This window comes from Hoplias malabaricus, chromosome Y (genome assembly GCF_029633855.1).
Source record: "Hoplias malabaricus isolate fHopMal1 chromosome Y, fHopMal1.hap1, whole genome shotgun sequence".
NCBI classification, from domain to species: domain Eukaryota; kingdom Metazoa; phylum Chordata; class Actinopteri; order Characiformes; family Erythrinidae; genus Hoplias; species Hoplias malabaricus.
The window spans coordinates 56,571,379-56,598,677 of record NC_089820.1 but is presented as its reverse complement, the minus strand read 5'-3'; the positions used below and the strand labels follow the sequence as shown (position 1 = coordinate 56,598,677).

At 46.8% G+C, this 27,299-nt stretch overlaps 1 protein-coding gene across 1 annotated transcript; it reads right to left on the bottom strand.

Annotated features, from left to right (window-relative positions):
* Positions 1–1,430: 1,430 nt before the first annotated feature.
* LOC136678471 (cadherin-15-like) lies at positions 1,431–26,298 on the bottom strand. The gene is made up of 14 exons (XM_066656524.1): positions 26,191–26,298; positions 13,205–13,366; positions 11,140–11,295; positions 9,675–9,819; positions 9,297–9,478; positions 9,010–9,138; positions 8,146–8,331; positions 6,227–6,471; positions 5,931–6,073; positions 5,184–5,420; positions 4,826–5,068; positions 3,947–4,092; positions 2,731–2,925; positions 1,431–1,631 (listed from the first exon to the last, which is right to left on the bottom strand). Exons 1-14 carry the CDS (start codon positions 26,296–26,298, stop codon positions 1,431–1,433), a joined length of 2,478 nt encoding a protein of 825 aa, XP_066512621.1.
* Positions 26,299–27,299: the final 1,001 nt, after the last annotated feature.

The following is a 27,299-nucleotide window of genomic DNA, read 5'->3' as shown; positions in this document are numbered from 1 at the left end:
AAAACTAAAAAATAACAGTTTCAACAATAAGAGCCTCCAGGAAATCAGTGAATAATAAAATTAGGAATAAAACTGTAACGGTAAACTTTTCTAAACCTGGTGAATTGATGAGTTATTTAAAGTTTAGTGCCCTTTAAAGTTACATGCAATTTTCTATGTACAGAGTTAAGGCGGTTCTATAAAAAAAAAAAAAAAATCACAACATCAACGAATTATACATTTTCCAATTTCACTCCTTTGTCTTTTAAACACTCTGTGGGAGAGTCTTTAAAACAGACTTTCTCCAGCTTTCAACCTTTTGCTCTTTCCTTACACTTCCAGCAAACGTCTACATTCATAGGCTTTCAAATATCGTACAGAAAAAACAGTCAAGAAAATACATGTTTAAGTTTGCATTAAAGATATGGTAGTGGAGCTCCATCCAACACCTTGGGGATGAGTTGGTGTGGTGTTTGTTGATCCATAACTTACCAGTACCTGACATTGGTGATGCTCTTATGGCTGAATGCAATCAAATCAGCAATGTTCCAGCAACTAAAATGGCATCACCTAAGACTGGAAGAAGAAGTCAGCCATTTTCTCAATGTAATCAAACTCTGACACCAAGAGACCTTAAATCAATTTATAAAGCACATTTTTTATACCTAGGGGAGCCATCAAGTGGTTCATTTACCGACTACAAAGCAAAAGATTCTTCGTCTCATGTAATTTGCATAGTTAAAACTCCAGCAGCCACTGCTGTGTCTGATCCACTCTACACCACGTCAGTGTCACTGCAGCGCTGAGAATGATCCACCACCACATCACACCTGCTCTGTGGGGGTCCTGAGCGCTGAGGAACAGGGGAAAGGGGGCATATCAAGTATGCAGAGCAACAGATGGACTACAGTCTGTAACTGTAGAACGATAAAGCTCTCCTGTCATGGTCAGTGGAGCTGAGAGAATGAATCTACTGAAACTTTTGGACATAAAGCAAAACAGTCGAGGCGTTTAAATGACTCTAATCTGTGAGTTATGAAGGTTTTAGGAACCTGGGTCTTGTCTCTGATTAGTATGCACTGATGGTCCTCTGCTGCCTCCTGGTGTTTGAGAGTGAGGTTGGTCAACACCCGTTGCCATTGGCCAGATGCTCATCCTCGGAGTGGAGAAATAACTCACTGATCCGTGAGAGAAACAGCATGCACGGTCTCTGACGAGACAGCCGCGACCTTTCGCGCCAATACACCGGAGACGTGCACCAGAGGGGAATACGAACACACTCAAATTCAGTCTAGCAGTACCTTGAGAAATGGTCCACACACACAAACACACACCTACACACACAAACACACACCCTCCCGTCCTCATCAGCAAGAGGTCACTTCAGCAGCCCCAAGTCTCTCAGACGGGGGATGATTAAATCCTGTTCTTTGGGGACGAGTGACCGGGAGCTAGTCTGCGGCGTACATGTTTGCCAGTTTCTTGAATCTCGGCCCCCAGTCGTTGAGGTAGTCGTAGTCTTGGTCCTCGTCGGAGCCCAGGGAGGCGATGGAGCTCAGGCTTCCTGCCACGGAACCGTCTCCTTCGTAGTCGAAGATCAGAGCCGTGTCGTACGGAGGCACGTTAGGGTCGTTATCGGCAACATCCAGGCCCTGAGAGGAAAGACATGGAACAGAAATTGCTGTGAAATTGCTGTAGAAGCAAAGGCAGAATGTTGGTTTGAATTCATTTTTTTTTAGCAGTGGGAGGTATGGACAACATCGCCCCCTTGTGGAGTGTGTGAGTGGGAATGTGAGAAATAGCATATAAAATAGCAAAGGTTTTGGGGGTGGTGTCTACTCGGGGACAATTGTCCACAATTGTGCGAGTGACAGGGTGAGTGTGTGAAACTGTCCACAGGTGTGTGTGTGTGAGAGTGACTGGGTGAGTGTGTGAAACTCTCCACAGGTGTGAGTGACTGGGTGAGTGTGTGAGTGACTGGGTGAGTGTGTGAAACTGTCCACAGGTGTGAGTGTGTGGGTGAGTGTGTGAGTGACAGGGTGAGTGTGTGAAACTGTCCACAGGTGTGTGTGTGTGAGAGTGACTGGGTGAGTGTGTGAAACTCTCCACAGGTGTGTGTGTGTGAGAGTGACTGGGTTAGTGTGTGAAACTCTCCACAGGTGTGAGTGACTGGGTGAGTGTCTGAGTGACTGGGTGAGTGTGTGAAACTGTCCACAGGTGTGAGTGTGTGGGTGAGTGTGTGAGTGACTGGGTGATTGGGTGAAACTGTCCACAGGTGTGAGTGATTGGGTGAGTGTGTAAAACTGTCCACAGTTGTGAGTGACTGGGTGAGTGTGTGAAACTGTCCACAGGTGTGAGTGAGTGTGTGAGTGACTGGGTGAGTGTGTGAAACTGTCCACAGGTGTGAGTGAGTGTGTGAGTGACTGGGTGAGTGTGTGAAACTGTCCACAGGTGTGAGTGACTGGGTGAGTGTGTGATCTGTCCACAGGTGTGAGTGACTGGGTGAGTGTGTGATCTGTCCACAGGTGTGAGTGACTGGGTGAGTGTGTGAGTGACTGGGTGAGTGTGTGAAACTGTCCACAGGTGTGAGTGAGTGTGTGAGTGACTGGGTGAGTGTGTGAAACTGTCCACAGGTGTGAGTGACTGGGTGAGTGTGTGAGTGACTGGGTGAGTGTGTGTGAGTGAATTTGTCTGAGAGTGTAGGGTGTAGTGTTTGGCTGGCGTTGTCTGTGCCACTTGTATCTCACTCACATCATTGATGAAGTCCTCGATGTCGGTGGGGTTCGAGGGGCGTTTCCGTGGATGCCTCGGCGAGGGCAGGTTATAGGGGGCGTCTTTCCTAAGCGGCTGTTTGTATTTTGGAAGGCCAGAGCCTGGGGGGACGACGGCTTCCAGAGGAGGGGCCATGTCTGCAGGGGTCCTCAGAAGATCAATGTTGAAGGCATCCTGGAAGAGAGCAGAGGAGTTGGAAGCGATTCTTTTCTAGTGATTCAGTGTCTTGGTTCAATGCCCTGAAGTGATTTAGCTCAGAATCGCTGGACTGCTGTGTACTGTGTGATGAAAATGTAAGGTTCTGCTGAATTATGCAGAAAAAAGAAGGGCTCGATCTACAAAGGCCCTTTAAAATTGGGTCTGCGTTTTTATCTGACACACAAAATTCATACGGAGGTGGAAGTTAAAGAGGTTCCCAGTCTGTCAGGCTGTAGTCGTCTGGATGAATCCCCCCGGTTAATTCAGCGTGGCTTTGACTCACGTTTGCCCTGTGCTCAGCACTCACCACCTGCTGCTGTCCACTGCTCAGTTGGACCTCTCTGTCTCCACATGGCTCTGACTGGACATTACTCAACTTGAGGCTCAAGTAAACCACTGTCACGTGTGACCTAATTTCCTCGCCAAACTAGCCACACACAGTCATTGGTGAAATGCCTCAGGTAACACTGCTGATCTGGGTTCAGTTCCCCTCTCAGGTAAACAGATGAGTCATTGACCCATCTCTGCAACATGTTCCATCTTTTTATTTTGGTTCATAACCAAAACACAGGTGTTTAACTGGGTTAAAGGAACAATATGTGGGCGTCTCTCTGTGTCTGCGTGGGGTTCCTTCAGGTGACTGTCTGTGAGGAGTGTGGTGTGTTCTCCCTGTGTCTGCGTGGGTTTCCTCCGGGTGACTGTCTGTGAGGAGTGTGGTGTGTTCTCCCTGTGTCTGCGTGGGTTTCCTCCGGGTTCCTCATACAGTCCAAACACAAACATTGGTAGGTGGATTGCCCACAGGTGTGAGTGAATGTGTGAGTGTGTGATGCCCTGTGATGGACTGGTACCCTGATCTGGACACAAAAACAACCCTGAACAGAATAAAGCGTTTACAAGAGATGAATGAATGAATGTTTCTGGTTTGACTTTTATCTAAAAACCTAGACAGTCATGCTATGCCAGCGTCAGTGCTCTCAGCGCCTGATTTCACTCTCACCTCGTCCTCCTCCCCTCCTCCCTGCTCGTCGTAGTTAAAGACGTTGTCCCGCACGTCATCGTCTGATTCTCCCACCAGGAGACCACCTCCTTTCCTCATGCTTCGAGAGGTGCAGCTCCTCACAGCCACAGCCAGGATAAGCAAGACTGGACAACACACACAAACACACACAGCGTTTAACAAAGGGGGTGTATTTTGTAAATATGTCATTGTGAAAGACTTGTAACATTAGTCACTTTGGATACGAGCCGTTCAGGACGAGTGCTGTGTGTAGTCCTGCTCTAACCTGCCCCACTGCGAAGTGGGGAGAGTCGAAATAAATACACACTGGCACTATATATGTGATTATTTAAAGCAACACTAAGTAGGATTTGGGGGCGACATGGTGGTGCAGCATGTAGGTGTCGCAGTCACACAGCTCCAGGGACCTGGAGGTTGTGGGTTGGAGTCATGCTTTGGGTGACTGTCTGTGAGGAGTGTTGTGTGTTCTCTCTGTGTCTGCATGGGTTTCCTCTGGATGACCGTCTGTGAGGAGTGTGGTGTGTTCTCTCTGTGTCTGTGTGGGTTTCCTCCGGGTGACTGTCTGTGAGGAGTGTGGTGTGTTCTCCCTGTGTCTGTGTGGGTTTCCTCTGGGTGACTGTCTGTGAGGAGTGTGGTGTGTTCTCCCTGTGTCTGCGTGGGTTTCCTCCGGGTGACTGTCTGTGAGGAGTGTGGTGTGTTCTCCCTGTGTCTGTGTGGGTTTCCTCTGGGTGACTGTCTGTGAGGAGTGTGTTGTGTTCTCTCTGTGTCTGCATGGGTTTCCTATTTTGATCTAACGCCAAATATATAACAAAACAATAACTGTAGACTTTTCCTGTAATGGATTCTTCAATGACTCACTCAGCAGCAGAGCAGCGCAGGACACGATGATCATGAGGGCGAGGAAACTGATGCCCACTTTTGATCCGAAGATGGCCGCAGCTGTGTAGGTCCTGCAGTGTCCGGCTGAGTCGCACGGACACACGGTGACGTTGAGCAGGGCGTTGGAGGAGCGGGCAGGAGATCCAGAGTCCGACACAGTGATGGGGACGGAGAACTCGCCTCGATCTATGTCTATCAGAGGCTGCAGCACCGCATGGGTTTCTGAACATGAGAAACAACATAAACAAAAACAAACTGGGCACAATATCATCCCCCCATTCCCAGATACGTATACGTTCCTATGGACAGGTGCGGAGCCTAGGTTTCTTTTGTTTACCATTGAGAGGAATGATGGTCCAGTTGGCAGCCATGTCAGTGTCAGCCACGTAGAAGCTGAAGGGGTCAGCATGGGGAGAGAGGTCTTCGTCCACAGCGGTCAGCAGCAGGCCTAGCCGACCCGGTTCTCTGTACTCACTGCACACGATTCCACTCACAGGAACCAGAACCGGAGGGAAATCATTGGTCTCCCACAGGGAGATCTCCAGAGACGCAGTGGCTGAGACACCTCCGGCGTCTGAGAGAAGAGAGGGACAGTCACACGACGAATAACCCATTTAAACTGAACTCACACTTCAGTCCTGCGTCTTTTGACAATAGAATAAACACAACAGTATTTACAAAAGAATTCTTTGTGTAGTAGCCATTAAGTAATCTATAGGAAATATGGACTGATTTAAAGCAGCAGCAGGAGGTGTCTCTGTCACACTCTGTCCGTGTGAGTGAATGTGTGAGTGTGTGTCGCCCTGTGAAGGACTGGCGCCCCCTCCAGGGCGTGATCCCGCCTTGCGCCCATTGATTCTGGGTAGGCTCTGGACCCACCGCGACCGCTTTCAGACAGTGAATGAATGAATAAGTAAAGACCTTTAAACCAGGTCTACCCCATACGGCTGAACACGTGTTTGAATGTTAATATAACGATTAGAATAATACGTTAGCATCAATGTCACATATATATCCACATGTGCAAATATACATAATGGATATGAAGTAAACCTATGTGAAATAATCTGTACTGGACACTCACCGAGGTCAGTGACTTTGACCAGCGCCGTGTATTTGTTCTTCTTCACGTACGGTGAGCGGATGTTGAAGTTTTTTCTGGCTGATATCTCTCCGGTCTCGCGGTTAATCGCCAACCACTTCTCAGGATCATGTGTGATCTCAAACCTGAGTTTAAACAGAGGAAGGTGAGTCCTGTCGGGAGGTCTCAGAGGCTTCTCCGTTAAATAAAAACTCATTCTCAGTCTCATAGCAGAGAGAGAGACTGATATAACCCATCAATCAGGACTGAGAGGTGCTCATCTGTGAAGCTGCTCGTACCTGAGCTTGGCGTTGTCAGGATCATGGGCGATGTCTGAGGCCAGGATGGTACCTGCAGCAGTGGATTCTGGAAAGGACACCTGTATAGGGTTTCTATGGAAACGTGGAGCCTCGTTTTCGTTCAGGACGCGGACGGTGACCGTGGCTGTGCTGGTCTGTTCATACGGGGCTTTAATACTCAGAGGAACGTCGTTCTCCGCGTTCACCGTCAGCCGATGTTCAGACTTAGACTCGTAGTCCAGAGGCTGAGTGAGAGAGGAGGGAATTGTGGGAAATGTACTTAGGCTTTACGTGACAGATGTGGTCCCTTAAATATCATAAAATAACTACTAAGAGAAAACGTTCTCACTAGAACGGTAATCACCGCTTCAAATTCAGGGCTTCTTTAGTTCTGTTCACACGTTAGGGCTGGACAATGATTCAATATCAATATATATCGCAATATAAAATGTTTCAATAAAAATTATGATTTTAAAACCGATATTGAATATTTAACTGTGTCACTGACTGACGCTCATTACAGAGCGCTGCCGTCAGTTCAATGCACTTACTTTTGCGATTACTATTTTTATCTGAGTATAGACAGAGCCAAGAGGTTTATCATTTTTCGGTGGCTCATATTGATCATATTGTATTGTATTGATCATATCATGGGCGGCACGGTGGCGCAACAGGTAGGTGTCGCAGTCACACAGCTCCAAGGACCTGGAGGTTGTGGGTTCGATTCCTGCTCCGGGTGACTGTCTGTGAGGAGTGTGGTGTGTTCTCTCTGTGTCTGCGTGGGTTTCCTCCGGGTGACTGTCTGTAAGGAGTGTGGTGTGTTCTCTCTGTGTCTGCGCGGGTTTCCTCTGGGTGACTGTCTGTGAGGAGTGTGGTGTGTTCTCTCTGTGTCTGCGTGGGTTTCCTCCGGGTGACTGTCTGTGAGGAGTGTGGTGTGTTCTCTCTGTGTCTGCGTGGGTTTCCTCCGGGTGACTGTCTGTGAGGAGTGTGGTGTGTTCTCTCTGTGTCTGCGTGGGTTTCCTCCGGGTGACTGTCTGTGACGAGTGTGGTGTGTTCTCTCTGTGTCTGCGCGAGTTTCCTCTGGGTGACTGTCTGTAAGGAGTGTGGTGTGTTCTCTCTGTGTCTGCGTGGGTTTCCTCCGGGTGACTGTCTGTGAGGAGTGTGGTGTGTTCTCTCTGTGTCTGCGTGGGTTTCCTCCGGGTGACTGTCTGTAAGGAGTGTGGTGTGTTCTCTCTGTGTCTGCGCGGGTTTCCTCTGGGTGACTGTCTGTGAGGAGTGTGGTGTGTTCTCCCTGTGTCCGCGTGGGTTTCCTCCGGGTGACTGTCTGTGAGGAGTGTGGTGTGTTCTCCGTGTCTGCGTGGGTTTCCTCCTGCTTCCAGCTTCAGACTAGCTGCCCACACTCTAGCTAACGCCACTTGCCTTGGACTAGCTGCCCAACGATTCATGGACTCTTAACTACCACTACTACTACTAATAATAATAATAATAATATCTTCATCATCATTGGATTATAAACATTATATATACTGTGGTTATATCTGTACACTTGAGTATAACAGCAGACCTATGTGATGTACAGAGTCCTTTCTTTTTTGTCAATTATTTAAAGGTAGATTGACCAGAGGAGGGTAGGTCCCCAGTGTGAGCCTTGGTTCCTCCCGAGGTTTGCCATCAAAATCTCACAGCAATATTTCAACATGCCAGAAGAGTAGCAGCTGTTCATGGAGAAAACAGCAACAAACTACCGATAAAAACCACAAATTTCGGAAACGAAAAAGGTCCACAAATGTTTGGTCGTGGATGATTTACAGTTGACCAGTAGATGGCAACACTGCTCCCTGGGTGATTACGTTACAGTACATTTCTGATCACACCTTCCCTCTATGTTTTCCGCTGCTGTGCGGTGAGGGTTACTTTACCTTCACTATGTAGACGATGCCCTGGTTGGTGACGGGGTCTGTCCTGATGGCAAAGTTTCCAGAAGTGTCTCCTCTGATGATGGAGTACCTGATCCTCCAGTTCTCTCCATTCTTCTGGTCTTTGTCAGTGCCGTTCACTCGGCCAATGTCCACTCCCACTTTATTCTCCATCGCAAACATGTTGTACTGTAACCCAGGTGAGACACAGGTGAGACACGGGAGAGACACGGGAGAGAGACGGGAGAGACAGGGGTTCACACTGTGTTCGCTCAGAAATAAAACACCACAGATACTGTCTCAGTTTAATTTCACTGGCAAGAAATACACTGACAATTTATAAACAATCGTATTCAGGTCTCCTCTCTCCTCTTTTCTCCTCTCCTCTAAATTAATGTAACTGTTTATTTATTCTTTCTTTTAATCCATAAACGTTCAAATAAATGTATAGACAGTGATGATGATGATGATGATGATGATAAGGCAACTGCTGCTGCTACTGCGTGTGTGTGTGTGTATTTATGTGTGTGTGTATATGTGTGTATATTTATGTGTGTGTGTGTGTGTGTATTTATGTGTGTGTGTGTGTGTGTGTGTGTATTTATGTGTGTGTGTGTGTGTGTGTGTGTGAGTGTATTTGTGTGTGTGTATGTGTGTGTGTGTGTGTGTGTATTTATGTGTGTGTGTGTATGTGTGTGTGTGAGTGTATTTATGTGTGTGTGTGTGTATTTGTGTGTATTTGTGTGTGTTTGTGTGTGTGTGTGTATATATATATGTGTGTGTATTTATGTGTGTTTGTGTGTTTGTATGTGTGTGTGTGTGTGTGTTAACTCCTATGTTGGACATGATTTCCCTCAGGATAAATACCACTGTGGGCTGAATCTGAGGGGCGTGGTTGTTGATGTCTGTGATGTGGATGGTGGCTCGGCCGCTGCTGGTCAGACCCTGTCCGGACATGTCAGCCACCTGCAGCGTCAGTCGGAAGGACTGCACCACCTGGAGGAGAATGAAAAATGCAGATTTCTACCGTTACGTTATGATTAACTGAGACATTACACAAATATTTATTAACATTTAAAATGGTTGTAAGTACTAAATATTTAAAAACATTAGTAACATTTATTACTGTCATAAATATTATTAATTGAACGTACGTCTCGGTCCAGTCCCACGTCTCGTGTGTAGATGACCCCCGTCTCGTTGTTGATGCCGAACATGGTCTTGTTGATGCTGAAGGGGGGGAAACTCTCCTGCGCCACGATGGTGTAGCTCAGCATTGCGTTATCTGTGGATGGGTCGTCGGCATCCACCGCTGAGACGGTCAGAACCGAGGTACCTGGGCACGCAACACAGCCAGGATAATGAAGGGGTTAATAAGCCTACAGTCTGTGAGAAGTTCATGAGCTTCTTTACAAACAAACTTCCAAAGGTACATTCATTCATTCGTTCATTTTCCGTAAACTAAGTTCCTTCTTCTGTCACATTTATGCTTCATTCACTGCACTTTTACTGTTTTGCGTTTTTGTTTTTACCCGGGATGGAGAATTCCGGCACGGCGCCGATGAACTCCTCCTGGATAAAGCTGGGCCTGTTGTCGTTCTGATCCAGAACATAAATCTCGATGGTGGTTGGGTTCTCCAATCGTTCTCCACTGGGGGACAGTGCAAAGGCTTTGAGCTGAAAACAAACACATATAACAGGTGTAAACTAATTCATGGAAATAGGGTAGTGTCGCAGTCACACAGGTAGACACAGGTAGTCACACAGGTCCAGGGGCCTGGAGGTTGTGGGTTCGATTCCCGCTCCGAGTGACTGTCTGTGAGGAGTGTGGTGTGTTCTCCCTGTGTCTGTGTGGGTTTCCTCCGGGTGACTGTCTGTGAGGAGTGTGGTGTGTTCTCCCTGTGTCTGTGTGGGTTTCCTCCGGGTGACTGTCTGTGAGGAGTGTGGTGTGTTCTCCCTGTGTCTGCGTGGGTTTCCTCTGGGTGCTCCGGTTTCCTCCCACGCTCCAAAAACACACGTTGGTAGGTGGATTGGAGACTCAAAAGTGTCCGTAGGTGTGTGAGTGAATGTGTGAGTGAATGTCGCCCTGTGAAGGACTAGCGCCCCCTCCAGGGTGTATTCCTGCCGTGCACCTGGGTAGGCTCCAGACCTACTGTGAAAATAACTATAGGTTTGGTGCCTTGCTCAAGCTGTGGACTGAGGGAGGAGGACAGTGCTGTTCCTTCACTGCCACTGTCCCCAATTTTCCAGCTGCTCATGAGAATTGAACCAATGAGCTTTCAGCCCTAAGCCCTCTTCTCTAACCATTAGGCCACGGCAAAACAAAAAATATAAATGTGGCCGATGCAAAGATTATGATACATTTATTCTATGTTTGCGGTCATCGCCCTAGTAACTAATTTCTGTTCTGTTCTGTCCCCACGTCTATCTCCACTTAAGCACAGCAAAACCTCCCTGTGTTTCAGCCGGGACATCACAGACTGGACTCTGGGTTCGAGCCAGATGTCAGCTCCATCAGTTGTGGTTTGGCGTTAAGTTTCAGGGGATGGGAGTAATTTCAGACTCCCTGCTCTAGGGGTCAGCAGAGATTGACTTTGCTCATTCAACGTTTCTCAGAAATCAGAGGAGATTTCAGTTCTGTTGCACAGGGAGACTGTAGAGCGGAGAGCTCAGGGACTGACCGTGGAAATGCTCAGCCAAGGCTTTGTCAAGGTTATGTATTAAAAAATAGTGGGGTCTTTCTAAACAAAGCGTGTCGTTAGACCAGGGATGTCCAGTTATTCATGAGTTAAACAAACGATTCAGATCCTTATTCAACTCTTCACTGGCTGAAGGTCTCTGTAAGGGCTGTGCAGCATCTGCAGCGTGTTGTTTCCATCTAAAACACTCAGCACACACACCGTGAAACAGCTGCTAACACACGGCTGCTGCATCACACACGCTTTTACAAGAGGACAGCTCAGAGGGCCATCCGGATATTTACGGCCCTCGACTCACCGTGAAGCTCTTGTACTTCTCTCGGTCCAGGGGCACCTTGCTCTTGATCCATCCTGTTTTATCATCAATTTCGAAGAAGTCTTTGGGCTCCTGGTTGACCCCGGGGCCCTCCAGCTTGTAGATCACCTCCCCGGTGAAAATCTTGTCTGATTTAATCTGCGAGGAGAAGTGTGGAGAGCGTTAAAAACACATGCTCAGCAGCTCATTAGGAAGCAGCACAGATGTAGACACGTGTCGATACGGACATACATTTATCACGTGGTCATTACATCAATCTATTTACAGTTTAATTTGTTTGATTAATTAGGTGTGTCATGTTTCTTAGCTGTCCTTCAGCTGAGGACAGAAACAACCTGAGCTCAAATAAACAAACATCACTCACTGCTGCCCTCTAAAGGCTTTATTAACAAACATCACACCAACAGCATTACTCTCCACAGCTTTCCAAAAGGGTTAAGGCACCACATCAGAAGTTCATTCATTCATTCATTCATTCATTGTCTGTAACCCTTATACAGTTCAGGGTCGCGGTGGGTCCAGAACCTACCTGGAATCATTGGGCGCAAGGCGGGAATACACCCTGGAGGGGGCACCAGTCCTTCACAGGGCAACACACACACTCACACACTCACACCTACGGACACTTTTGAGTCTCCAATCCACCGTGCCGCCCACGTCAGAAGTTTCATGTTTTATTTTCTTTATGAACATGAAGTTTTTCAAATCTCTTCTCTTTTATTAAAATAAAGAAGCCGAAAATAGACAAAGAAGAAAAAGAAGAAGAATTGTATTATTAGTGTACAATTATTGTTTTATTGTTTCTTCTTCTTCTTTTTCTTCTTCTTCTTCTTTTTCTTCTTCTTTTTCTTCTTCTTCTTTTTCTTCTTCTTTTTCTTTTTTCTTCTTCTTCTTCTTCTATTTCTTCTTCTTCTTCTTCTTCTTCTTTTTCTTCTTCTTCTTCTTTTTCTTTTTCTTCTTCTTTTTCTTTTTTTCTTCTTCTTCTTCTATTTCTTCTTCTTCTTTTTCTTCTTCTTTTTCTTCTTCTTCTTTTTCTTCTTTTTCTTCTTCTTCTTTTTCTTTTTTCTTCTTCTTCTTCTTCTTCTTCTTTTTCTTCTTCTTCTTCTTTTTCTTTTTCTTCTTCTTTTTCTTTTTTTCTTCTTCTTCTTCTATTTCTTCTTCTTCTTTTTCTTCTTCTTTTTCTTCTTCTTCTTTTTCTTCTTTTTCTTCTTCTTCTTTTTCTTTTTTCTTCTTCTTCTTTTTCTTCTTCTTCTTCTTCTTCTTCTTCTTCTTCTTCTTCTTCTTTTTCTTCTTCTTTTTCTTTTTTTCTTCTTCTTCTTCTTCTATTTCTTCTTCTTCTTCTTCTTCTTCTTCTATTTCTTCTTCTTCTTCTTCTTCTTCTTCTTCTTCTTCTTTTTCTTTTTTTCTTCTTCTTCTTCTTCTATTTCTTCTTCTTCTTCTTCTTCTTCTTCTATTTCTTCTTCTTCTTCTTCTTCTTCTTTTTCTTCTTCTTTTTCTTCTTCTTCTTTTTCTTCTTTTTCTTCTTCTTCTTTTTCTTTTTTCTTCTTCTTTTTCTTCTTCTTCTTTTTCTTTTTCTTTTTCTTCTTCTTTTTCTTTTTCTTTTTTTTCTTCTTCTTTTTCTTCTTCTTCTTTTTCTTTTTCTTTTTCTTCTTCTTCTCTGACGAAACGCGATGGGCAGCCCAAACCGTACGGCCTACAGACTTGATACTTGGTCAACAGGTAGTAAACCTTCCTGCTACTCAGGTGCAAGGAATCAGCTCAATCGGCCTGATGGTGGCGCTATAACCAAGCGAAACACGTTGAGTTTGAGACAGAATTCCTCAGGTCAGACCCTCAACCATCAAGATCCTATAAGCTCCACCCACTTTGGTTTTTAGTTAATTTGAATATTGTGCATAATTCATAACCATGCATAATTTACATAATATGCAAATTCACACAAATATTTTGTTTATTTCTTATTAGTAAAGTCCTCATCATTACTGACACCTGTAGGTTTTCTTGTGTAAATGTATCTTGGGAGTGTATCTGAACCTGAATGATTCACCTGGACCAGGTACTCAGGGACCTGTTTGCTGTTTTCCGAGACCCTGATGGGGGGGATGATCCAGTCCCTCTTTACTCGGCCCAAACCTGGACTTCTCTGTTGCCATGGAAACAGCACGGCTGGGTTCAGGCCGTTTGGGCTCAGCTCGGAGCTGCTCAGGACCTGCAGGGCATTTACAGGTTTACATTAACCACAGTTAATGAGGGGTTTACACTTCTTCATAATCTGTTAAACACAATTACACACCAATAAAACACAGCAGAAAACAGTGCCTCTGAAACCTTTCTATTATATTTTGAATGCACTGAACATGTCATTTACACTCACAATACGTATGATAATTAATTATAATGAATTTATTATAATTAACTTATATAAATTATAATAAGTGCATTCAAATAATTCAAACAATATTTTAAAAATCAGTAATATATTGACGTTATTTATTTATTTGTTATTTAATTATTTATTATATGATTTGCCAGCAGGTAGGTGTCGCAGTCACAGCTCCAGGGACCTGGAGGTTGTGGGTTCGATTCCCACTCCGGGTGACTGTCTGTGAGGAGTGTGGTGTGTTCTCCCTGTGTCTGCGTGGGTTTCCTCCGGGTGACTGTCTGTGAGGAGTGTGGTGTGTTCTCCCTGTGTCTGCGTGGGTTTCCTCCGGGTGACTGTCTGTGAGGAGTGTGGTGTGTTCTCCCTGTGTCTGCGTGGGTTTCCTCCGGGTGACTGTGTGTGAGGAGTGTGGTGTGTTCTCCCTGTGTCTGCGTTGGTTTCCTCCGGGTGACTGTCTGTGAGGAGTGTGGTGTGTTCTCCCTGTGTCTGCGTGGGTTTCCTCTGGGTGACTGTCTGTGAGGAGTGTGGTGTTTTCTCCCTGTGTCTGCGTGGGTTTCCTCTGGGTGACTGTCTGTGAGGAGTGTGGTGTGTTCTCCCTGTGTCTGCGTGGGTTTCCTCTGGGTGACTGTCTGTGAGGAGTGTGGTGTTTTCTCCCTGTGTCTGCGTGGGTTTCCTCTGGGTGACTGTCTGTGAGGAGTGTGGTGTTTTCTCCCTGTGTCTGCGTGGGTTTCCTCTGGGTGACTGTCTGTGAGGAGTGTGGTGTGTTCTCCCTGTGTCTGGGCGGGTTTCCTCCGGGTGACTGTCTGTGAGGAGTGTGGTGTGTTCTCCCTGTGTCTGCGTGGGTTTCCTCCGGGTGACTGTCTGTGAGGAGTGTGGTGCGTTCTCCCTGTGTCTGGGCGGGTTTCCTCCGGGTGACTGTCTGTGAGGAGTGTGGTGTGTTCTCCCTGTGTCTGGGCGGGTTTCCTCCGGGTGACTGTCTGTGAGGAGTGTGGTGTGTTCTCTCTGTGTCTGCGTGGGTTTCCTCCGGGTGACTGTCTGTGAGGAGTGTGGTGCGTTCTCCCTGTGTCTGGGCGGGTTTCCTCCGGGTGACTGTCTGTGAGGAGTGTGGTGTGTTCTCCCTGTGTCTGGGCGGGTTTCCTCCGGGTGACTGTCTGTGAGGAGTGTGGTGTGTTCTCTCTGTGTCTGCGTGGGTTTCCTCCGGGTGACTGTCTGTGAGGAGTGTGGTGCGTTCTCCCTGTGTCTGGGCGGGTTTCCTCCGGGTGACTGTCTGTGAGGAGTGTGGTGTGTTCTCCCTGTGTCTGCGTGGGTTTCCTCCGGGTGACTGTCGGTGAGGAGTGTGGTGTGTTCTCCCTGTGTCTGGGCGGGTTTCCTCCGGGTGACTGTCTGTGAGGAGTGTGGTGTGTTCTCCCTGTGTCTGCGTGGGTTTCCTCCGGGTGACTGTCGGTGAGGAGTGTGGTGTGTTCTCTCTGTGTCTGCGTGGGTTTCCTCCGGGTTACTGTCAGCGAGGAGAGTGGTGTGTTCTCCCTGTGTCTGCGTGGGTTTCCTCCGGGTGACTGTCGGTGAGGAGTGTGGTGTGTTCTCTTTGTGTCTGCGTGGGTTTCCTCCGGGTGACTGTCGGTGAGGAGTGTGGTGTGTTCTCTCTGTGTCTGCATGGGTTTCCTCCGGGTGACTGTCTGTGAGGAGTGTGGTGTGTTCTCTCTGTGTCTGCGTGGGTTTCCTCCGGGTGCCTGTCTTTGAGGAGTGTGGTGTGTTCTCCCTGTGTCTGCGTGGGTTTCCTCCGGGTGACTGTCTGTGAGGAGTGTGGTGTGTTCTCTCTGTGTCTGCGTGGGTTTCCTCCGGGTGCCTGTCTTTGACGAGTGTGGTGTGTTCTCCCTGTGTCTGCGTGGGTTTCCTCCGGGTGACTGTCTGTGAGGCGTGTGGTGTGTTCTCTCTGTGTCTGCGTGGGTTTCCTCCGGGTGACTGTCTGTGAGGAGTGTGGTGCGTTCTCCCTGTGTCTGCGTGGGTTTCCTCCCGGTGACTGTCTGTGAGGAGTGTGGTGTGTTCTCCCTGTGTCTGCGTGGGTTTCCTCCGGGTGACTGTCTGTGAGGAGTGTGGTGTGTTCTCTCTGTGACTGCGTGGGTTTCCTCCGGGTGACTGTCTGTGAGGAGTGTGGTGTGTTCTCTTTGTGACTGCGTGGGTTTCCTCCGGGTGACTGTCTGTGAGGAGTGTGGTGCGTTCTCCCTGTGTCTGCGTGGGTTTCCTCCCGGTGACTGTCTGTGAGGAGTGTGGTGTGTTCTCCCTGTGTCTGCGTGGGTTTCCTCCGGGTGACTGTCTGTGAGGAGTGTGGTGTGTTCTCTCTGTGACTGCGTGGGTTTCCTCCGGGTGACTGTCTGTGAGGAGTGTGGTGTGTTCTCTCGGTGACTGCATGGGTTTCCTCCGGGTGACTGGACCCACCGCCGCCCTGAACTGGATAAGGTTTACAGACAATGAATGAATGATTTACCATTTTCACTTGACAATCTGCCAAAACACAATGTTTCAAAATGACTTAGGTTTCCGTGCTGTCAGATTATCTTACACAATGTTAAGGAAGAGGTTTCCTTCTCTTGTACAGTAGTGTTTTTGGAGATATGAGAATTGGATCTTACAGTGATTATATGTAATATTGATAATGTTTATTCAAGGTGCACTGAAACATTACATATAGAAAATTCACACAGTGATCAGCCTCTTTCCCATGGTACTGTGTGCTCAGAAAATGTGCCTGAAAACCCTGGGAATCAGAAAGTACAGAGTTATGACCATTGGGCATCCCTTTGTGTCTCATTTCAGAGCAATTACAGATCAGAAATATGAACGCTGCATTAATGCACTGAGAAATCCTTAAGAGACTCAGTGCACTGTTCTGAACGTCAATATTCAGCTGCAGCTGGCGGTTTCCCTCAGCTCCACACTGCTGTTAATGTTGTATCCAGCACACTTGTGTCTATGCAGTCACGTATATTTCCTTCCAACCACCCACGCATGCATTCACACACACACACACACAATCATATGCACGTTCGGCACACTTGGCACAGCTGTCTTCTGGAGGAATGAGCTCAGTTTTCTCCGCCCACGGCTTGCCACACTGACACACACACACACACACACACACACACACACACACACTCCATTCAGTCCCACACAGCACCTGACAGAGTTCACAGGTCAAACTCTGAATCAACTACACGCAACTGAACCGCACACACACTCCCACAGACACTCCGCATCTTCACCTGCTGCGAGGAGAATAAAGCAGGAATTATAGGATACTGTCACTCTTCTGTCAGGAAAAATGGGATTTGTTTTACTCCGTTTGGAAACAGCAGCTGCTCGTTACGTGGTGTGACCATTTTCCCTTTAAAACTTCAGTAGAAACAGTCCACAGTTACTCAGTTACTCAGAGACTCATCTCTGTCTATTAACATTGATTAGTGAAACTGAAAGAAGTATCTGAGGTACTGAGGCATGAGATAAAGACACACTCAAATATGGTGTGTGTGTGTGTGGTTTCATGTGTGTTTTTTGTGTTTTAAAAACTGTCCTGAGACCTAAACGTTTTCTGTTTTGTTACTGAGGTTAAAGTTACGTGAAGTATGTGTGTGTGTGTGTGCCCCACTGTGAGTCACACTATGAAAACTTACATAGTCAGGCATGAGGGAGGGTGTAGGGAGTTTTGGACTATGTTTTACGTCTTTGTGTATTAATGTCACTCACACAGCTCTTAAAAAATATACACACACAGCTGCTATAGATCACACACACACACACACACACACACACACACACACACACACACACACACACACACATACAAACACACACACACACACCTCAGTGGACACTTCTCATTTATCCACAACCAGCAGGTTCATTAGATTCTTCCTCCTGGCCACAGGATCTATAAAGAACCATACATGGATGTTGTGTGCAGTTACGCATGTTCACCAGAGAGGTCTCCAAATCCACAAGTTACATGGTGCAGCTTTAATACCAGGCGGTAAATTCCAGCTGGAATCAGGAACTCTGTCCTAATTCAGTTCCAGACAAAATGTATACAGCACTGCTGTGCATGAGCTGGCTGAGTGAAATGTTTGGAGCTGCTGGTGTTGGAGGTGCTGATGGCACTACGGCACGCTGTAGAGCAGCCCTTCAGAATGACACCAATGTCAGACACTCGCTGGAGGAGTTAGAGCTGACTAATCTTAGCTCAACCTGCATTCCTCCCCACTGCGGCGCTCACAAACACCTAGACTCCCACACACACTCACGCCTCAGACCCAGACGCTTCCCGTGACAGATACGTGACAGGAGTTTAATATAAACAGCTGGACACCTCAGTATTTAAACTTCAGAAAGATGCACACGTTTCATTTTGATATAAATTCATCTAAATCTCTGATGCAGAGGAATCATAATCTTCTTATTAATGATTAATAATAGGATGATCTCATTTAATCAATTATCTTTACTATCATTTTAAACTCTATTTTGTGGCAAATACAAATATAAACGCTGTCCCTGTCTGTGGTCCAGGCGGGGGCTCCATGGTGGGGCTCAGTGGTGGTCCGCTGATGACTTTAACAGTTTAGATATTAGTTACTTTGCATTCTTATCAATTATCCATGCTGTGTTAGGGCCCACATTTGCTCACTTCCCTCAAGTTTTAGTGCTTTGTGGAGCATGTTTCTCTGACAGTTTGCTGCCTGTGGTCTGACCCTGTGACCAGCTGCAGTGTTTGAACAGTTGTAGGTGAGGTTCGGGGTGGGGGAGGGAGATGGTTGGAGGGGGGGTGGTCTTTCTCTTTTGGTTTTTGGGTGGGTTTTAAAGAGGACTTCCAAATGGGGTCCTAATGCAAAGTGGTGTGATGGGAAATGAAATTAGTAGAGAAACGAACAGACGCAAATTCTTTAAAGTCTTTTAATTTTTTTTTAACACACTCACCCAGTCACTCACACACTCATCCAGTCACTAACACACTCACCCAGTCACTCACACACTCACCCAGTCACTAACACACTCACCCAGTCACTAACACACTCATCCAGTCACTAACACACTCACCCAGTCACTCACACACTCACCCAGTCACTCACACACTCACCCAGTCACTCACACACTCACCCAGTCACTAACACACTCACCCAGTCACTCACACACTCACCCAGTCACTCACACACTCACCCAGTCACTCACACACACACACACACACACCTGTGGACAGTCTCACACACTCACCCAGTCACTCACACACACACACACACACCTGTGGACAGTCTCACACACTCACCCAGTCACTAACACACTCATCCAGTCACTAACACACTCACCCAGTCACTCACACACTCACCCAGTCACTAACACACTCATCCAGTCACTAACACACTCACCCAGTCACTCACACACTCACCCAGTCACTCACACACACACACACACCTGTGGACAGTCTCACACACTCACCCAGTCACTCACACACTCACCCAGTCACTCACACACACACACACACACCTGTGGACAGTCTCACACACTCACCCAGTCACTCACACACACACACACCTGTGGACAGTCTCACACACTCACCCAGTCACTCACACACTCACCCAGTCACTCACACACACACACACCTGTGGACAGTCTCACACACTCACCCAGTCACTCATACACTCACCCAGTCACTCACACACACACACACACACCTGTGGACAGTCTCACACACTCACCCAGTCACTCACACACTCACCCAGTCACTCACACACACACACACCTGTGGACAGTCTCACACACTCACCCAGTCACTCACACTCAGACGTCTGGTTATGTGGCAATGAAGCTCAGAAGGTGCCTTTCCTCTCAGACGTGAGTCCAAGGATAGTTTGCTTGTCTGTAAATGAAGGCTAGGAATATTTCACCCTGGAAGTGTTCAACAGCAAACACAGACTGTCAGTGCTGTTATAAACCATCAGACACCAGAGAGAGTGAGAGAGAGAGAGAGAGAGAGAGAGAGAGAGAGAGAGAGAGAGAGAGAGAGAGAGAGAGTGTAAAGAGAAGGTTGTGTATAGTTAGAAAGGAGTGTGAATATTTACCTTGGGAAGTGCTAATCAACTAATGTGACAGAGTGCTGAAAAAAGCCCCTCTGTCTGACTATGTCTGACCCGAAGAGAGTATCAACAAACGACACAATCTTCCTGCCCTCTTTATTTGCACCAGTTTAATGTGTTTCTTAGGTACAGAGCCCCTCACAGTAGTAAATATACAGTACATACAAAACAAAAATAAAAATACAGTATTTATATAAACATTAACTTACATCAGACAGGAATTTTAAATGTAGTGTGGCAATGTGAGTGGGGAGAAAGGTCTTTGTTTGGTGACTCAGCTGTTAGTTCCATATTCAGTATGTAATTAAAGTGACCAGTGGTAAATGTAGAAGCAGGTTTGTTTAGACCAGTAGTGGCACTGGGAAAGACGTATTTAAAGCTGTGTACAGGGTGGTCATTTATATGGATACACCTTAATAAAGTGGGAATGGTCAGTGATATTAACTTCCTGTTTGTGGTACATTAGTATATGAGAGGGGGGAAACTTTTCAAGATAGGTGGTGACCATGGTGGCCATTTTGAAGTCGGCCATCTTGGATCCAACTTTTGTTTTTTCAATGGGAAGAGGGTCATGTGACACATCAAACTTATTGGGAATTTCACAAGAAAAACAATGGTGTGCTTGGTTTTAACGTAACTTTATTCGTTCATGAGTTATTTACAAGTTTCTGACCACTTATAAAATGTGTTCAAAGTGTTGCCCATTGTGTTGGATTGTCAATGCAACCCTCTTCTCCAACTCTTCACACACTGATAGCAACACCGCAGGAGAAATGCTAGCACAGGCTTCCAGTATCCATAGTTTCAGGTTTCTCGTATCTTCACAGCATAAACGATTGCCTTCAGATGACCCCAAAGATAAAAGTCTAAGACCTTGGGGACCATTCAACTGGCCCACGACGACCAATCCAAGTTATGGTAAAACCAAGCACACCATTGTTTTTCTTGTGAAATTCCCAATGAGTTTGATGTGTCACATGACCCTCTTCCCATTGAAAAAACAAAAGTTGGATCCAAAATGTCCGACTTCTAAATGGCCGCCATGGTCACCACCTATCTTGAAAAGTTTTCCACCTGCCATATACTAATGTGCCACAAACAGGAAGTTAATATCACCAACCATTCCTATTTTATTAAGGTGTTTCCATATAAATGGCCCACCCTGTACATCCACACACACAGTAAATGTGTGTTGACTGTAGAAGTGAACCATGACATCAACGTGAAATTGATCGATCACATTGAAAAAAAGAGGACCTGTCCAGGAAAACGAGGACGTACGGTCATCCGAATGCAGGAGGGGCCTTATTAAAGTGGCGCCTCATATTTCCCATAAAACCAAGACCACTTGAAAGCCGCATAAATCACCACAGTGTAAGAAACTGACTTCTGATTGGCTCCTCTGAAAACAACTGCGCTCCTCATGGAGCGAATGGCAGCACCTTTGCTTGACTGACCTCTGGCTGCTTTGACCCAATTGCTGATGCCCCCCAGTGAGGGCAGTACCAACTTCTTATGCACGCCAACATTTCAGTCTCACAGACGCCTTCCTTGTGACACAGGATCCTGTGAATGAAAACCTCTCACACGGCACAGTGGAGCGCTTTCAGAATGCGCTGGCTCTAATCCCAGACGTGGCAGAGACGGTCACTGTCCCAGGGCACTCACAGGAAGCGGAAGAAGTTCCTTGATTTAGTTCAGCGGCAATCAGTTTCATGTTCACATGTATGAGGATTACTCTTAGCTTGAGTGCCTGATCACGACATGAGTTATGCTGGAGACAAACACAAACAAAGCGAGTTTAGAAGTGCCCCGCCCCCTTGTCAGAGTCTCTCCAATCACTGCGCTGGACCTGTGTTTATGTGAAAGTGCAATGACGAGATTAAATGGAGAAAAACAAACAGAGCAGTGAGTGAAAACGGAGAAAACGAAGAAAGAGAACAGAGCGAAAACAGCTAAAAACCAGAGCTCCTCACTGCTGTGCGCTCGGGGTTGGGGTGAACAGCGAGCGGCTCATTATCATTTAAAGGAACAGGCGCTGAAACTAGCCGTTCTAAACAGGGCTGTTTAGATAGTGGAGGAATGCTTCTGTTGTGTTTGATCCTTGTGGTATTTTGACCAGCTGATGATTTGGATCGCCTGTGTTAGAGCAGGGAAAGCACCAAATAATTCAGTACAGCGCTACTCCAGCACCATCGCCCAAAACACTTTTAACCTTCTCCTCATCACATATTGCCTCCATGCTCCAAGCGCGCATCCTCTAAGTATCATAGCTTAAATAGCTCAAATGACAATGATCTGGAGCCCATCATGAATCCCCGAGCATATGTGAGCTTAATTAGGCTTTTGGAATTCGTCCAGAGCATATGAACACGCCTGGCTGCTCACTCTTCTTGTCTTGCATTTAACCCCTTTTAGCCCCACTTTTACTAGAGTAAGACATTCCGAAGAAGGCACATGTGTCAGGGTCAACTGGCCCATACCAAAGGTGGTTCTGCTGCGGGGGGGTGGGGCACGACTAATGGACTGTGATTCTGCTTCATTTCTGGAGCGGAGACTGGGAGAGTGTTGATTAAATTAATGTTCTCAGGGGGTTATAGCTGTGTCCAATCTGGAAATTCATGCCAAATGGTGTCTCAACACTGTTAATCAGACAAAATACAACACGGGATGTTGGGAGCCACCCGTCTCAGGATATAGTTCTTTTGTAAATCAGTTGTGAGTTGTGAGTGGTTTAAAGTGAAATGATTCACTGTAGACTCATGGCAATTCCCTTCAAGGGACTAGGTTTAAGTGGCATCTTCTTAAAGGGGAAATGTCATGAAAAACTCCCTTCCTCAGAGCATGCGCACATTAATGTGTATATCTACAGCCTTCCAACCCACACACTGTGAAACAAAACAACCCAGACCGTTTTTTGTGGGATGCCTAGGTCAGAAAACATGAAATTAAAACAAGTAATTTAGTCTAGGCCCTTCACAGTTGTCCCGCCCCCTCATCTGTGGCTATCCAATCACAGCGCAGGACGTTTATGTGCGAGCGCAAATACGAGGTTAAACGCAACTAAACAGACACAACGAGTGCCGAGAAATAAGAGCACTGAGGAAAACAACAGAGAAGAAAGAGAACAGAGTGAAAACGGCTAAAAACCAGAGCTTCTGCTCCTCGCTCCTCACTGCTGTGCGCTCGGGGTCGGGGTGAACAGCGAGCGGCTCATTATCATTTAAAGGAACAGGAGCTGTTAAGACAAGTTTTGATCTTTGTGGTATTTTGACCAAAGCAGGTTAGAGATGTTTTATAAAAATACAGAACTGTGTTCCCTCATGAAAAAGTGCCAAAGTCCTCAGTAGTGGCAAGAATGTTTACTTGTTTATTTCCTCTCTCTTAAAAACAAACAAACAAACAAACAAACAAACAAACAAAAATGCAGTATTTACTGCTAGGAACATGTAGCTCACACAGACCCTGAATTGCTCCTGTTTGGCTGAAGATCTGCTGTGTATTTGTGATTATTCATCCCTACGTGTGTTGACCAGAGTGGGGTCAGTTAAAAATGCCAGGTGGACAGTGTGAGGTGAAGGGGTCAGAGAGGGGCTCTCTCTCTCTCTCTCTCTCTCTCTCTCCATTCCTTTTGCTTCTTCCAGGACCCAGTCAGAACCTCGTTGTGTTGGAGGTCACTCTGGTCCCCCATTCCTTTAAAGCGCATATAGCAGTCGTGCTTTTGTTACAGCAGCACTCCTAATTTTAGACCGTGTCCATGTTTCCCTGCAGCAGATGTCTAATCTCCATTATTATCTCTAGTGGGGAGTGTCCCGTCCAACAGTTTTGAAGAGAAAATAGTAACAGACGCCATAGTTCACAACCGACAGAGCTCCCACCACTCGCTCTCACACGACTTTATTCGCTATTTTATTTTGGTCACATGCATCTAATTAATCTTGAATTAAATTTGGGCTCCACCCCTTCCTGACAGCTCCACATCCTTGCAGACCCATAGTGTTGAGCTGTTCTCATAGCGATAGATCGGGACCAGATTTTGAATCAAGTTCCACTATCGGGGAACCACTTTAGAATAAGACTACACTTATAAAGGTTTAATAAATGCTTTAAAATATATTTATTTATAGTTATTAATCATGTTGTTAAACATTAATAGATTTAATAATCAGTAATAACACATAGATAGAAAGGGCAGTGACCGGTTGTATGACAAATAGTGAATTTACATCCATCTACTGTTAAACCTCAGATCTTGCCGGATACTGACCTCATTTGTCTCCATCGGTCTCACACACTCGTGATATAGTCACATTTATAGGAGACTGTAATCACATATTTTCGACATTTTATGCGACAATATCACTGGGTGCTAGTAAGGAATATACCCTGGAGGGGGCGCCAGTCCTTCACATGGCAACACACACTCACACATTCACTCACACACTCACACCTACACTTTTGAGTTGCCAATCCACCCACCAAAGTGTATTTTTGGACCGTGGGAAGAAACCGGAGCACCCGGAGGAAACCCACGCAGACACAGAGAGAACACACCACACTCCTCACAGACAGTTACCCGGAGGAAACCCACGCAGACACAGAGAGAACACACCACACTCCTCACAGACAGTCACCCGGAGGAAACCCACGCAGACACAGAGAGAACACACCACACTCCTCACAGACAGTCACCCGGAGGAAACCCACGCAGACACAGAGAGAACACACCACACTCCTCACAGACAGTCACCCGGAGGAAACCCACGCAGACACAGGGAGAACACACCACACTCCTCACAGACAGTCACCCGGAGGAAACCCACGCAGACACAGGGAGAACACACCACACTCCTCACAGACAGTCACCCGGAGGAAACCCACGCAGACACAGGGAGAACACACCACACTCCTCACAGACAGTCACCCGGAGAAAACCCATGCAGACACAGGGAGAACACACCACACTCCTCACAGACAGTCACCCAGAGGAAGCCCACACAGACACAGGGAGAACACACCACACTCCTCACAGACAGTCACCCGGAGGAAACCCACGCAGACACAGCGAGAACACACCACACTCCTCACAGACAGTCACCCGGAGGAAACCCACGCAGACACAGCGAGAACACACCACACTCCTCACAGACAGTCACCTAGAGGAAGCCCACATAGACACAGGGAGAACACACCACACTCCTCACAGACAGTCACCCAGAGGAAACCCACGCAGACACAGGGAGAACACACCACACTCCTCACAGACAGTCACCCGGAGGAAACCCACGCAGACACAGGGAGAACACACCACACTCCTCACAGACAGTCACCCGGAACGGGAATCGAACCCACAACCTCCAGGCCCCTGGAGCTGTGTGACTGCGACACTCCCAGCTGCGCCACCGTGTAGTAACGTTATATTTTCCATAAATAAAAATAAGACAGTGGTATTAACAGATGGTAAAGACGCCTTATCGAGGAGGAGTTGTTGTGTTACTGTTGTATAACTCGGGGCACTGATATGAGTGTTTTTATGGTAATTACCCACACACTTATGATTGTGATACTGTCGCATAAAATGTCGAAAATATGCGACTACAGTCTCCTATAAATGTGACTATATCACGAGTGAGTGTGAGAGAGGGTTGCTCCATCAGTCGACATTAACCCCGTCAGATTCAGCACATATTTGTTAATATGTTTAACCATTTAATAAAGTGTCTTTTTATACGTCTCTTCATCTTTATCTTGAAATTTTCAGTAAGTTCTCTGACATTTTCAGTAAAAAGAGGTCACTGTCGCACCTCCTTTCTCTGTGTTACAAATGATTTTTAATGACCTTTTAATGTGTTTACAACCTAATTAATAATCACGTAATAAACAGGTTTTAAAACCATTTATAAACCTACATAACTTTAGTCTTATTTTAAAGTGGTACCATCTGATACTATCTGCATTTCTAATCATTTTTTTTATTTTATCTCTACCTCTGGAAACTCCACCATCTCCTTTGACACCCCCCCCCCACATTAAAGTGAATTATGTCAAATCTAAGAACCATTCTCTGAAAGTGAACAACTTGTCGGTTTAAAGGTGAAACGAAACAAACAAAAAGTGGTCTCTGACTTTTGCACAGCACTGGAACGTCACGTGTATGTCACGGTTCAGCTGTCTGCAGCATATTGACTATTCCCTGATTTCTGGCACCGCTTTTAAGCCTGGGGAGGGTCAGTGAGGAGGAAGAGATTTTACCCATGAATCGGACACCCTCCAGCTGGCCCGAGTGATTGTTTCCAACGAGCGTGAACTCAACACTGGCTGCACTATGGACCGATTTGTCCGTGATTTCACGGTCCCTGGGTGCTGGCCTGCTCTTTCCGCAGCAGGATTACGGCACTGGACAAACGGCATCAAGAAAAAGCATCTGGGAACAGCTGCTGGCCGCCATCTCTGGCTATCAAAGAGACCAGGCCTGCAGGCATTCAGCTCCAGTGAGTGGCCTTTCAGTCTGCAGTATTCCCATGGAAATGGTACCTTCCCCTTAGGACCGGAGCTTTGCGACTTCCCGGCAGACTGGGAATGGGGTGAGTATTGCCTCAGGCATCTGTGCAGGGAATCTAAGCTGTCCCAGGTGTCACACATGGCTAAAATACTTGAGTGCTACCCATAGCCAGCAGCACAGAGGGCCTCCGGATCAAAGGATGCATACAGGATGAGGATAAGCACGGCCAATCGTGACTTAATAACGTTATGAACTCAAGTGGCTTTAGTTTATGGATGATAGTTTACTGCAGTGGGTAACATCACTGATCTCTGGCAACTCCCTGACTCTACAGTTAGAGTCCATCATCAAAGCTCTTAACACTACATTCACCTTCATCTGATACGTGATTAAAAACTGTAAGAAACTCTGGGTGAGAGCGTCTCCCACATTCATTCATTCAGGCGGGAATACACCCTGGAGGGGGCGCCAGTCCTTCACAGGGCAACACACACACTCACACCTACGGACACTTTTGAGTCGCCAAACCACCTACCAACGTGTATTTTTTGACTGTGGGAGGAAACCGGAGCACCCGGAGGAAACCCACGCAGACACAGAGAGAACACACCACACTCCTCACAGACAGTCACCCGGAGGAAACCCACGCGGACACAGAGAGAACACACCACACTCCTCACAGACAGTCACCCGGAGGAAACCCACGCGCACACAGAGAGAACACACCACACTCCTCACAGACAGTCACCCAGAGGAAACCCACGCAGACACAAGGAGAACACACCACACTCCTCACAGACAGTCACCCGGAGGAAACCCACACAGACACAGAGAGAACACACCACACTCCTCACAGACAGTCACCCGGAGGAAACCCACGCGGACACAGAGAGAACACACCACACTCCTCACAGACAGTCACCCGGAGGAAACCCACGCGGACACAGAGAGAACACACCACACTCCTCACAGACAGTCACCCAGAGGAAACCCACGCAGACACAGGGAGAACACACCACACTCCTCACAGACAGTCACCCGGAGGAAACCCACGCGGACACAGAGAGAACACACCACACTCCTCACAGACAGTCACCCAGAGGAAACCCACGCAGACACAGGGAGAACACACCACACTCCT

Bases quoted from the DNA above. Each gene is read 5' to 3' on its own strand.
- LOC136678471 (XM_066656524.1), bottom strand. From the start codon at position 26,298: ATGTGTGACACCTGGGACAGCTTAGATTCCCTGCACAGATGCCTGAGG. The intron at 6,472-8,145 runs GTAAAGTAACCC...TCTCTCACTCAG, and splicing joins GCATCGTCTACATAGTGAAG to CCTCTGGACTACGAGTCTAA. The intron at 6,074-6,226 runs GTACGAGCAGCT...GTTTAAACTCAG, and splicing joins CCTGACAACGCCAAGCTCAG to GTTTGAGATCACACATGATC.